General features: G+C 45.4%; 1 protein-coding gene across 1 annotated transcript in view; it reads left to right on the top strand.

Annotated features, from left to right (window-relative positions):
* Nucleotides 1–15,050, top strand: part of LOC112267450 (long-chain-fatty-acid--CoA ligase 3-like) — a 45,059-nt gene that overhangs the window by 21,781 nt on the left and 8,228 nt on the right. The window contains exons 4-8 of the mRNA XM_042297573.1: nt 2,259–2,368; nt 9,542–9,680; nt 12,257–12,407; nt 13,310–13,433; nt 13,551–13,622. Coding sequence (XP_042153507.1) covers nt 2,259–2,368; nt 9,542–9,680; nt 12,257–12,407; nt 13,310–13,433; nt 13,551–13,622 — 596 coding nt within the window. The remainder of the gene's footprint in view (nt 1–2,258; nt 2,369–9,541; nt 9,681–12,256; nt 12,408–13,309; nt 13,434–13,550; nt 13,623–15,050) is intronic.

Raw genomic sequence — 15,050 nt, 5'->3', positions numbered from 1 at the left:
TGTAGTTCACACAGAATCGATATCCACCATCTTTCTTAGGAATCAGGACAACCGGAGAAGCCCATCCAGAAAAAGAAGGCTCTACAATTCCATTCTCCAACATGCTTTTGAGCTGTTCATTGAGAATTGCCAGTTTGGCGGGGGACAGCCTGTAGGTTTGCTGCTTAATGGGGACATCATGCAGTGTATAGATTTTGTGTTTGAAGACGGTTATACTGTTGAGTGTAAGAGTACAGACCTTACTGTTCATGTCCAACATCTGGGAGAGCTGCCACCTTTTACCATCCTCAGACCAACCTGACCGAGAGGGTAAACCGAACCCTGAAGGGGATGATTACTTCATTCGTGGGGGATCAGCACACAAGGTGGGATCAGCATCTTCCAGAATTTTGCTTTGCACTGAACTCTGCCGTGCAGGAGAGTTCTGGGGTCACTTCCGCCGAACTCCACCTGGGAAGACCACTAAAAGGTCAGATGGACAGAGTCTTGCAATGTTCGAATGTTTCACCTGACTGCCCAGCGTTTGATGCCGTACAACACCACCACACCTTGCTAGCCAGAGTGGAGGCCAGCAAAACCAAAGCCAAACAACGACAGCTGAGAAACTATGACAAACATAGACGAGACGTGTGTTTTCCACCCCAGTCTCGTCTATGGGTACAGTCACATCATCTGTCAAAGGCGTCTAAGAAGTTCACTGCCAAGCTAGCTTCGAGGTGGAAAGGTCCATACCTTGTAGTGCAGCAGTTGGGACCAGTGAACTACTTGGTCTGTTTGGAGGACACTGGGGAAGATGTCAGGACAGTGCATGTTGTTGACCTAAAGCCCTGCTACCCTACGGCAGAAGAGCTGGATCACAGGCAAAAGCAACACCTGCAGGACCTCTTCATGGAGGACTCTAATGATGAGGACTTCCTTGGTTTTGAGTAGTAGGAACATGAACCTGTCAAAGCCTGCATCCTCTCTGTTTCTACAGGCTTTGTTTTTCATGGGGGGAGGAGTGTGGCGAAATCCTGCACGGAGCCTTCACCGTGCTCTGCCACTTTAAGAGCGCATCAGCAGTAAGGAAGGAGGAAATAAAGACAGCTCGTTCAGCTCATTGCGGAGGGGCTCTTGGTTGGCGTGCCAGTTTGATTGTGTGTGTTATGCTGCAGAATTTTGGTTTATTTTCAGCGTGTGTAGTTTATAAAGTATTTAACTCACTCATCGGTGTGACAGTTCTAGGTCGTGGCTGTTATCATTTGGGACCGCGGCAGTTATGGATCGCATGGATTAGTAGCAACATTGTTGCGAAGCTTTAACATTCAAACCAACAAACCATCAGACGGTCAGACAGTACACCGGCACGCCTGAAAACCACAGCTAAGATCTTGTTCTCTTTCTCTCTTTCTCTTCCCGCTATCATTCCAGTGCTTTACCCTGCAACAGTCTTTCTATTTTTCAAATGCACTTCCCATTATAAACTACACACGCTGAAAATAAACCAAACTTCTGCAGCATAACACACACAATCAAACTGTGGCGCCAACCAAGAGCTCCTCCCCAAAGAGCTGAACGAGCTGTCTTTATTTCCTCCTTCCTTACTGCTGATGCACTCTTAGAGTGGCAGCGCACGGTGAAGTCTCCGTGCAGGATTTCGCCACACTGTAATGAGTACTTTTGTGTCAGGGAAAATGTATGGAGTAAAAAGTATATTATTTTCTTTAGGAATGTAGTGAAGTAGAAATAAAAGTTGTCAAAAATATAAATAGTTAAGTACAGAAAAAGTACTTAAGTAGAACTTTAAAGTATTTTTACTTGAGTACTTCACACCACTGGTTTGGGGATTGGGGATGCTTGCACATATACACGTACACACTTCCACACACTCATCTCTGCACGTGCCCCTGGTCCCTGTAGTTAGTGATACCCATCTCAACCAGTCAGACATAAAGTCATGTAATGTAGCCTTGGCCCAGCCCAGTTCAGTCTGGTTTAGCCCAGTCCCAGGCCACTCACTCACGCCAGTGACAGAGCCAGAGCAGACATGATGCCATTGCTGCAGCGTTACACTAACACAGTGTTACATTACCACAGCCCTGAAGCAAACAGAATATACTAATCATGAGGGCTTTAACATGTGGCCTCACTCCCAAACAGGACCAGAAATACACCCCTTAGATCTAACTCTATCTATACGACATCTTATCATCAGCTGTATTATCTGATGATACCTCATTGGTCTTACCTTACCTTGTGTGCGTGTGTGTGTGTTGCAGTGGTCACTCTGTACTCTACCCTGGGGGGTCCGGCCATCACTCATGGTCTGAACGAGACAGAGGTCAGTCACATCATAACCAGCCGAGAGCTACTGGAGACCAGACTCAAGGTGAGAGAACACACACATCTGAAAATGTGTAGATATGATATTAAGAAGTATAGGAAGAAATCAAGAAAGGATTCCTTTCTTGAGTGGGAAAGAGGAGTTTGTGTGTGGGAGAGAGAGGAGAGGTAAATAGGATGCACATTGTGGATCTGGGCTCTGTACTATGCCCACTGTTATCACTGTGAGATGCAGAGTAGGGCCAGAGATACACAGACCCACCAGCTGGGTTAGAGACAGACCAACACACTGGGTTATAGACAGACCAACACAATGGGTTAAAGACACAGACCAACACAATGGGTTAAAGACACAGACCAACACACTGGGTTAGAGACACAGACAAACACACTGGGTTAGAGACACAGACCAACACACTGGGTAATAGACACAGACCAACACACTGGGTTATAGACAGACAAACACACTGGGTTATAGAAAGACCAACACACTGGGTTAGAGACACAGACCAACACACTGGGTTATAGACACAGACCAACACACTGGGTTATAGACACAGACCAACACACTGGGTTATAGACACAGACCAACACACTGGGTTATAGACACAGACCAACACACTGGGTTATAGACACAGACCAACACTCTGGGTTATAGACAGACCAACACTCTGGGATATAGACAGACCAACACTCTGGGTTAGAGACACAGACCAACACTCTGGGTTATGGACAGACAAACATCTGGGTTATAGACAGACCAACACTCTGGGTTAGAGACACAGACCAACACTCTGGGTTAGAGACACAGACCAACACACTGGGTTATATAAAGACCGACACACTGGGTTATAGACACAGACCAACACACTGGGTTATAGACACAGACCAACACACTGGGTTATAGAAAGACCGACACACTGGGTTATAGACACAGACCAACACTGGTTTAGAGAAACACCAACACACTGGTTTAGAGACAGACCAACACACTGGGTTAGAGACAGACCAACACACTGGTTTATAGACACATACTGACACACTGGGTTATAGAAAGACAAACACACTGGTTTAGAGACAGACCAACACACCGGGTTAGAGACGCAGACCAACACAAGGGGTTAAAGACAAATACTGACACACTGGGTTATAGCCACAGACCAACACACTGGTTTATAGAAAGACCAACACTCTGGGTTATAGACACAGATCAACACACTGGGTTATAGACACAAACGAACACACTGGGTTAGAGACACATACCAACACAATGGGTTATAGACAAAGACCAACACACTGGGTTATAGACAGCGACACACTGGGTTATAGACAAAGACCAACACACTGGATTAAAAAAACACCACCCCGCTGGGTTATAGACACAGACCAACACACTGGGTTAGAGACAGACCAACACGCTGTGTTATAGACACAGATCAACACACTGCGTTAGAGACAGACCAACACACTGAGTTAGAGATGTTGACCAACACTCTGGGTTATAGGCACAGACCAACACTCTGGGTTATAGACAGACCAACACACTGGGTTACAGTCACAGACAAACACACTGGGCTATAGATACAGACCAACACACTGGGTAATAGACACAGACCAACACACTGGGTTAGAGACAGACCAACACACTGGTTTAGAGACAGACCAACACAATGGGTTAAAGACACAGACCAACACACTGGGTTAGACACAGACAAACACACTGGGTTAGAGATACAGACCAACACACTGGGTTAGAGACACAGACCAACACACTGGGTTAGAGACAGACCAACACACTGGTTTACAGTCACAGACAAACACAATGGGTTATATAAAGACCAACATACTGGTTTAGAAACAGACCAACACACTGGGTTATAGACACAGACCAACACACTGGGTTATAGACAGACCAACACACTGGGTTATAGAAAGACCAACACACTGGGTTATAGAAAGACCGACACCCTGGGTTATAGACACAGACCAACACTGGTTTAGAGAAACACCGACAACCTGGGTTATAGACAGACCAACACACTGGGTTTCAGACACAGACAAACACACTGGGCAATAGACACAGACCAACACACTGGGTAATAGACAATGACCAACACACTGGTTTAAAACAACACCACCCCGCTGGGTTATAGACACAGACCAACACTGGTTTAGAGAAACACCGACACCCTGGGTTATAGACAGACCAACACACTGGTTTAGAGACAGAACAACACACTGGGTTAGAGACACAGACCAACACACTGGGTTATAGACACATACTGACACACTGGGTTATAGAAAGACAAAGACACTGGTTTAGAGACAGACCAACACACCGGGTTAGAGACGCAGGCCAACACAATGGGTTATAGACACAGACCAACACACTGGGTTATAGACACAGACCAACACACTGGGTTATAGAAAGACCGACACACTGGGTTAGAGACAGACCAACACACCGGGTTAGAGACAGACCAACACACTGGTTTAGAGACACAGACCAACACAATGGGTTATAGAAAGACCAACACACTGGTCTATAGACACAGGCCAACACAATGGATTATAGACACAGACCAACACACTGGGTTAGAGACAGACCAGCACACTGGGTTATATACACAGACCAACACACTGGGTTATAGAAAGACCGACACACTGGGTTATAGACACATACCAACACACTGGGTTATAGACAGACCAACACACTGGTTTAGAGACACAGACCAACACAATGGGTTATAGAAAGACCAACACACTGGTCTATAGACACAGGCCAACACAATGGGTTATAGACACAGACCAACACACTGGGTTAGAGACAGACCAACACACTGGGTTAGAGACAGACCAGCACACTGGGTTATAGACACATACTGACACACTGTGTTATAGACACAGACCAACACACTGGGTTAGAGACAGACCAACACACTGGGTTAGAGACAGACCAGCACACTGGGTTATATACACAGACCAACACACTGGGTTATAGAAAGACCGACACACTGGGTTATAGACACATACCAACACACTGGGTTATAGACACAGACCAACACACTGGGTTATAGACAGACCAACACACTGGGTTATAGAAAGACCGACACACTGGGTTATAGACACAGACCAACACTGGTTTAGAGAAACACCAACACACTGGTTTAGAGACAGACCAACACACTGGGTTAGAGACACAGACCAACACACTGGGTTATAGACACATACTGACACACTGGGTTATAGAAAGACAAACACACTGGTTTAGAGACAGACCAACACACCGGGTTAGAGACGCAGACCAACACAAGGGGTTAAAGACAAATACTGACACACTGGGTTATAGCCACAGACCAACACACTGGTTTATAGAAAGACCAACACTCTGGGTTATAGACACAGATCAACACACTGGGTTATAGACACAAACGAACACACTGGGTTAGAGACACATACCAACACAATGGGTTATAGACAGACCAGCACACTGGGTTATAGAAAGACCGACACCCTGGGTTATAGACACAGGCCAACACAATGGGTTATAGACACAGACCAACACACTGGGTTAGAGACAGACCAACACACTGGGTTAGAGACAGACCAGCACACTGGGTTATAGACACATACTGACACACTGTGTTATAGACACAGACCAACACACTGGGTTAGAGACAGACCAACACACTGGGTTAGAGACAGACCAGCACACTGGGTTATATACACAGACCAACACACTGGGTTATAGAAAGACCGACACACTGGGTTATAGACACATACCAACACACTGGGTTATAGACACAGACCAACACACTGGGTTATAGACACAGACCAACACACTGGGTTATAGAAAGACCGACACACTGGGTTATAGACACAGACCAACACTGGTTTAGAGAAACACCAACACACTGGTTTAGAGACAGACCAACACACTGGGTTAGAGACAGACCAACACACTGGTTTAGAGACACAGACCAACACACTGGGTTATAGACACATACTGACACACTGGGTTATAGAAAGACAAACACACTGGTTTAGAGACAGACCAACACACCGGGTTAGAGACGCAGACCAACACAAGGGGTTAAAGACAAATACTGACACACTGGGTTATAGCCACAGACCAACACACTGGTTTATAGAAAGACCAACACTCTGGGTTATAGACACAGATCAACACACTGGGTTATAGACACAGATCAACACACTAGGTTATAGACACAAACGAACACACTGGATTAAAAAAACACCACCCCGCTGGGTTATAGACACAGACCAACACACTGGGTTAGAGACAGACCAACACGCTGTGTTATAGACACAGACCAACACACTGGGTTAGACACAGACAAACACACTGGGTTAGAGATACAGACCAACACACTGGGTTAGAGACACAGACCAACACACTGGGTTAGAGACAGACCAACACACTGGGTTACAGTCACAGACAAACACACTGGGCTATAGACACAGACCAACACACTGGGTAATAGACACAGACCAACACACTGGGTTAGAGACAGACCAACACACTGGTTTAGAGACAGACCAACACAATGGGTTAAAGACACAGACCAACACACTGGGTTAGACACAGACAAACACACTGGGTTAGAGATACAGACCAACACACTGGGTTAGAGACACAGACCAACACACTGGGTTAGAGACAGACCAACACACTGGTTTAGAGACACAGACCAACACAATGGGTTATATAAAGACCAACATACTGGTTTAGAAACAGACCAACACACTGGGTTATAGACACAGACCAACACACTGGGTTATAGACAGACCAACACACTGGGTTATAGAAAGACCAACACACTGGGTTATAGAAAGACCGACACCCTGGGTTATAGACACAGACCAACACTGGTTTAGAGAAACACCGACAACCTGGGTTATAGACAGACCAACACACTGGGTTTCAGACACAGACAAACACACTGGGCAATAGACACAGACCAACACACTGGGTAATAGACAATGACCAACACACTGGTTTAAAACAACACCACCCCGCTGGGTTATAGACACAGACCAACACACTGGGTTAGAGACAGACCAACACGCTGTGTTAGAGATGTTGACCAACACTCTGGGTTAGAGACACAGACCAACACACTGGTTTAGAGACACAGACCAACACAATGGGTTATATAAAGACCAACATACTGGTTTAGAGACAGACCAACACACTGGGTTATAGAAAGACCGACACCCTGGGTTATAGACACAGACCAACACTGGTTTAGAGAAACACCGACACCCTGGGTTATAGACAGACCAACACACTGGGTTAGAGACACAGACCAACACACTGGGTTATAGACACATACTGACACACTGGGTTATAGAAAGACAAAGACACTGGTTTAGAGACAGACCAACACACCGGGTTAGAGACGCAGGCCAACACAATGGGTTATAGACACAGACCAACACACTGGGTTATAGACACAGACCAACACACTGGGTTATAGAAAGACCGACACACTGGGTTAGAGACAGACCAACACACCGGGTTAGAGACAGACCAACACACTGGTTTAGAGACACAGACCAACACAATGGGTTATAGAAAGACCAACACACTGGTCTATAGACACAGGCCAACACAATGGATTATAGACACAGACCAACACACTGGGTTAGAGACAGACCAGCACACTGGGTTATATACACAGACCAACACACTGGGTTATAGAAAGACCGACACACTGGGTTATAGACACATACCAACACACTGGGTTATAGACAGACCAACACACTGGTTTAGAGACACAGACCAACACAATGGGTTATAGAAAGACCAACACACTGGTCTATAGACACAGGCCAACACAATGGGTTATAGACACAGACCAACACACTGGGTTAGAGACAGACCAACACACTGGGTTAGAGACAGACCAGCACACTGGGTTATAGACACATACTGACACACTGTGTTATAGACACAGACCAACACACTGGGTTAGAGACAGACCAACACACTGGGTTAGAGACAGACCAGCACACTGGGTTATATACACAGACCAACACACTGGGTTATAGAAAGACCGACACACTGGGTTATAGACACAGACCAACACTGGTTTAGAGAAACACCAACACACTGGTTTAGAGACAGACCAACACACTGGGTTAGAGACACAGACCAACACACTGGGTTATAGACACATACTGACACACTGGGTTATAGAAAGACAAACACACTGGTTTAGAGACAGACCAACACACCGGGTTAGAGACGCAGACCAACACAAGGGGTTAAAGACAAATACTGACACACTGGGTTATAGCCACAGACCAACACACTGGTTTATAGAAAGACCAACACTCTGGGTTATAGACACAGATCAACACACTGGGTTATAGACACAGATCAACACACTAGGTTATAGACACAAACGAACACACTGGATTAAAAAAACACCACCCCGCTGGGTTATAGACACAGACCAACACACTGGGTTAGAGACAGACCAACACGCTGTGTTATAGACACAGACCAACACACTGCGTTAGAGACAGACCAACACACTGAGTTAGAGATGTTGACCAACACTCTGGGTTATAGGCACAGACCAACACACTGGGTTATAGACAGACCAACACACTGGGTTACAGACACAGACAAACACACTGGGCAATAGACACAGACCAACACACTGGGTAATAGACAATGACCAACACTCTGGGTTATAGACAGACCAACACTCTGCGTTAGAGACACAGACCAACACTCTGGGTTAGAGACACAGACCAACACTCTGGGTTATAGACAGACCAACACTCTGGGTTATAGACAGACCAACACTCTGGGTTATAGACAGACATACAGTCCATTCTCCCCCCTGAGGAGAGTGACACTGAATAGACCCAGTAAAGCAAAATGTATCTGTCAAAACATGAAAAGTTGTCTCACGTGTTTAGGTTGTCTAAACCTACTGAAGTAGAACGATGTACAAAGTGCATGTGTTTATTTTGTATGTCCACGAGTACAGAAAGGTCAAGCCTTTGAAAACATACTTGAAAATGAACAGGTAAACAGAACAACTGTTTGTTTCCAGGTGTCAGTCTGCAACCAGAATAAATCAGCCAACCCCTGTCAGTGTGCCTTATCCCTGTCCTGACCAACCAATGGTTCCAGTATATCTGTCTTAAAGATCTCTTTGTGTTTCCTGGTTGAGTTTAGTTCATCCTGCTGGAGGTGCCCAGGCTGCAGCACATCATTGTGGTGGATGACACGCCCACCGAGTGGCCTGGTTACCCACGAGGCATCAGTGTCCACAACATGGCCAATGTTCAGGGGCTGCGGACCAAGCCTGAGAATGGTAAACACGTGTGTGTGTGTGTGTGTGTGTGTGTGTGTGTGTGTGTGTGTGCGCGTGCGTGCGTGCGTGTGGACTCAGTATTTCACAATCATTTCATTTTGCTACACCCGCAATGTTACATATGTGTATTTGACCAATGACATCTGTTTAATATGTGTATGTGACCAATGACATCTGATAACCATATGTATGTGACCAATAACATCTGCTAAATATGTGTATGTGACCAATGACATCTGCTAACCATATGTATGTGACCAATAACATCTGCTAAATATGTGTATGTGACCAATGACATCTGCTAACCATATGTATGTGACCAATAACATCTGCTAAATATGTGTATGTGACCAATAACATCTGCTAAATATGTGTATGTGACCAATAACATCTGCTAAATATGTGTATGTGACCAATAACATCTGCTAAATATGTGTATGTGACCAATAACATCTGCTAAATATGTGTATGTGACCAATAACATCTGCTAAATATGTGTATGTGACCAATAACATCTGCTAAATATGTGTATGTGACCAATGACATCTGCTAACCATATGTATGTGACCAATAACATCTGCTAAATATGTGTATGTGACCAATAACATCTGCTAAATATGTGTATGTGACCAATAACATCTGCTAAATATGTGTATGTGACCAATAAAATTTTATTTTATTTTCTTTTCTTTTAACAGCATTACACTGAAATGTACAAATATGTATAACATAGTTATAGCACTCATTTATTTGTTTGTGGTAAGTCAATTTTCTTAACAAGGCTGTAGTCACTACTCGGTGCAGATTCATCATTCCTTACAGTATCTCCTGCTAGCTGATAGATACTGTAGTCTCAGAGATACTCCTATTTCCATTTCTCTCCTACTTCCCTTTCTCTTCTATCTCCCTTTCCCTTTCTCTCCCATTTCCCTTTCTCTTCTATCTCCCTTTCCCTTTCTCTCCCATTTCCCGTTCTCTCCTCTTTCCCTTTCTCTCCTATTTCCCTTTCTTTCTATTTCCATCTCCCTTTCTCTCCTCTTTCCCTTTCTCTCCTATTTCCCTTTCTTTCCTATTTCCCATTCTCTCCTATTTCCCCTTCTCTCCTATTTCCCGTTCTCTCCTCTTTCCCTTTCTCTCCTATCTCCCATCTCCCTTTCTCTCCTATTTCCCTTTCTCTCCTATTTCCCTTTCTTTCTATTTCCCATCTCCCTTTCTCTCCTATTTCCCTTTCTCTCCTATTTCCCTTTCTCTCCTATTTCCCTTTCTTTCCTATTTCCCATTCTCTCCTATTTCCCCTTCTCTCCTATTTCCCGTTCTCTCCTCTTTCCCTTTCTCTCCTATCTCCCATCTCCCTTTCTCTCCTATGTCCCTTTCTTTCCTATCTCCCATCTCCCTTCTCCCTTTCTCTCCCTTCTTTCTATCTCTGCCTTGCGTGTCTTCTGTGTTGGTTGTTTTTTCTGCACCCGCTGGTGACGTCTTGGAAATATTTATACCCCCCCCCCCAGCCCTAAAACAACCATCGAAAACACGTCTTAATTTTCCACATGAGGACAACAGAGAAAACTGTTTACTGTTGTTTCTTATATAATCTAGAACAGGGATTATAAAAACAAATCCGCTCGTGACCCAAATAATCTTCCAGCAACCCAAATGAATATGAATACTGTGTGATTGTAGATGTAATCTTAAAACACACCTTTCACATGCCCAGGGCCCACTTTGGGTCCCGACCCATAGTTTAAGAAACCTACATGATCTAGAATCATCTCAGTCCTTTCCACATTGTCAGAATCCACATTGAATTACCTAATATAACTTCCGAGTGGCTTTTTGGCAAGCCTAGACAAGATGAACATGTCTTGGAGAACTTAAGCCCAAACATTTGAAGTGGGCTGTCGGGGAGGAGATGCTTTACTTCAATTGAACAGATGACAGACAGTTAACACAGCCAAAACTCAGAGAAGAGAGAGAGCAGAGGAAGAGAGCCATAGGGAGGGAGAGAGAGGCATGGAGAGAGATAGAGGCAGAGAGCAGAAAGAGAGAGAGAGGTAGATGGTGTTATTGGTAGTAGCACAGCTCTTAGACATACCTTATCTTGAGTGCAAAGAGGCTGAAGGACGTTTACTAAATGGTGCCATTGTCTTTAATGTTTTTCAATGTTTCACCTGACTGATGTTCCTCTTCCTCTTCATTCCATTAGGAATGTTCCATTCTTCTTCTCCTTTAGATATTCATCATTATGTGTGTTTTATTCCACTTCCTCTACCCCAATCTTGTTTAACGACACCCATATCTTCCCAGGACCTTTGCCTACAGACTTCACATCCCAGACTATATATCCTAACATGGACTTAACAAGCCTCCTCCATTTATTGTGCTGACCTGCACCATATCTTCTGATCTCCCATGAACTCCCTTTTCCTACAATATGCTGAATATTTACAAAAACATGCTTTCATGCCATGCCATTAACTAATTTGTTTCCTCTGTGTGTGTATGTTTGTGTGTGTGTGTGTGTGTGTGCGTGTGTGTATGTGTGTGTGCGTGGGTGTGCGTGCGTGTGTGTGTGTGTGTAGTGTGTCAGGGGCATAAACAGCCCATGCCCTCTGACATCGCTGTCATCATGTACACCAGCGGCTCCACTGGCGTACCCAAGGGAGTCATGATCTCCCATAGCAACATCATTGCTGGCATCACTGGCATGGCAGAAAGGATACCCAACCTGGGGTAAGTACCACAAACCTGCCAACCTTATACCCTCCTGGGCTTCACATACCATCACCTTCCTCCAGTACCAAACTACTATCCACATTTCCTAATAAGCAGCATTTTCCTGAATCATGGAATACCACTTTGAACAAGTTCTACAGTCCAGGCTGGCTTCCATAGTGTACCTTCTCCAGGAAGATGAAATGTTTACATAGCCCTTTTTCAGCTGGAGCTGTCTAGAGGAAGATCCCATCATGTCCTGACTATGCTCTTTGACTGATCTCAGCTGTCATAGTAGGTCCCATTTCAACGCTGAATTAAAGAAAACATTCAAAGTGATCTTTGAGGACAACTTCCTGATTGGGTCCTTGGTGTCAGCTGAGCACGTGCAGAAGCGTGTGTTTAAGGCTGTGCTTCGTGTTCTTAAAAAAACTCTCACTTTCTCTGGAGAACAGGATTGGGGGAAGAGAGGAAAGCGAGGAAAATGGGAAAAGGAGGATGGGAGAGAGGGGGTCAGATCGTTACCCTCCAGAGAGCAACAGCATGTTGATCTGGAACAGAAGGACATTTACTTCAGTGCTTTGTGTATTTTGTTGTTTAATTGTGTAAACCTTTCTTATGCATATAGTTTTGTCATGCAAGTTTATTGAAAGACGATCGTGTACTGTTGGACTATTGTCTGTCTGTCTGTCTGTCTGTCTGTCTGTCTGTCTGTCTGTCTGTCTGTCTGTCTGTCTGTCTGTCTGTCTGTCTGTCTGTCTGTCTGTCTGTCTGTCTGTCTGTCTGTCTGTCTGTCTGTCTGTCTGTCTGTCTGTCTGTCTGTGTCTGTCTGTCTGTCTGTCTGTCTGTCTGTCTATCTGTCTTTCTGTCTGTCTGTCCATATGCTAAAATAATAAGTTATTTATATTGTTCTGTGGCAGTGAGAATGACACCTACATCGGGTACCTCCCTCTGGCCCATGTGTTGGAGCTGAGTGCAGAGCTGGTGTGTGTGGCTCACGGCTGCAGGATCGGCTACTCCTCCCCCCAGACACTAGCGGACCAGGTGAGGTGGTCCCCTCTGCTCTGCACATGTTTGGACTGTACATTACTACACACATATATAAAAGGTGAATATATGTGTAAAGTAACTGTATCTTTACTGTATCCTCTCTCACACCAGTCGACAAAGATTAAAAAAGGCAGCAAAGGAGACACCAGTGTTCTGCAGCCTACTCTAATGGCAGCTGTGCCGGTAAGACACATACAGGACTGTACATTTAACATTGGCAGCTGTGCCAGTAAGACACATACAGGAATGTACATTTAACATTGGCAGCTGTGCCAGTAAGACACATACAGGACTGTACATTTAACATTGGCAGCTGTGCCAGTAAGACACATACAGGACTGTACATTTAACATTGGCAGCTGTGCCAGTAAGACACATACAGGACTGTACATTTAACATTGGCAGCTGTGCCGGTAAAACATACATACAGGACTGTACATTTAACATTGGCAGCTGTGCCAGTAAGACACATACAGGACTGTACATTTAACATTGGCAGCTGTGCCAGTAAGACACATACAGGACTGTACATTTAACATTGGCAGCTGTGCCGGTAAAACATACATACAGGACTGTACATTTAACATTGGCAGCTGTGCCAGTAAGACACATACAGGACTGTACATTTAACATTGGCAGCTGTGCCAGTAAGACACATACAGGACTGTACATTTAACATTGGCAGCTGTGCCGGTAAAACATACATACAGGACTGTACATTTAACATTGGCAGCTGTGCCGGTAAAACATACATACAGGACTGTACATCATTGTTCCCAGACACAGACTAAGATCAGTACTCCTGATCCAGTACTGACATTTTCCTCTCCCTCTTTCTATCCCCCTCCCACTCTCCCTCTCAATCCCTCTCCCTCTCACCCTCTCCCCCTCCCTCTACCTCTTTCCCTCTACCTCTCTCTCTCCATATCTCTCTCCCTCCCCCTCTCTTGCTTTCTCCCTCTCTCACTCTCTCTCCCTTCCCTTTCCTCTCTCTCCCTTCTCACCCTCTCTCTCTCTCTCCCTCTCCTTGTCCCTCTCTCACTCCCTCTCACTCCCTCACCCTCTCTCCCTCCTTCTCCATCCCTGCCTCTCTCTCTCTCTCTCGCGCGCTCTTTCCCTCTAAATCTCTCTCTCCCTCTCTCTCCTTCTCTCTCTCCCTCCCCCTCTCTCTCTGTCTCCCCCTCTCTCTCGCTCTCTCCATCCCCCTGTCTCTCTCTGTCCCCCTCTCTCTCTTTCTCCCTCTCTCTCACTCTCTCCTCTCTTTCTCTCCCAAATCCCTCTCTCTCTCTCTCTCTTACCCTCCATCTCTCACTCTCTCTCTCTTCCCTTTCCTCTCTCTCCTCCCCCTTTTTCTCTCTCTCTCTCGCCCTCCCTCTCTCTTTCTCCCTCCCCTCCGCCTCTCTCTCTCCTTCTTTCTCCTTGCCGCTCTCTCTCTCTGTCTCCCTCTCTCTGTCCCCGTCTCTCTCTCCCTCCCTCTCTCTCCCCCTCTCTTTCTCTTGCTCTCCCCCTCTCTTTTTCTCACTCTCTCCCTCCCTCTCTATCTCCCCCTCTCTCTCTCTCGCTCCCTCCCCCCTCTCTTTCTCTCACTCTGGTTCTCTCTCTCTTTCTCTT

This window comes from Oncorhynchus tshawytscha, linkage group LG14 (genome assembly GCF_018296145.1).
Source record: "Oncorhynchus tshawytscha isolate Ot180627B linkage group LG14, Otsh_v2.0, whole genome shotgun sequence".
Lineage (NCBI taxonomy): Eukaryota > Metazoa > Chordata > Actinopteri > Salmoniformes > Salmonidae > Oncorhynchus > Oncorhynchus tshawytscha.
This window is presented reverse-complemented; position numbering and strand designations above follow the sequence as displayed.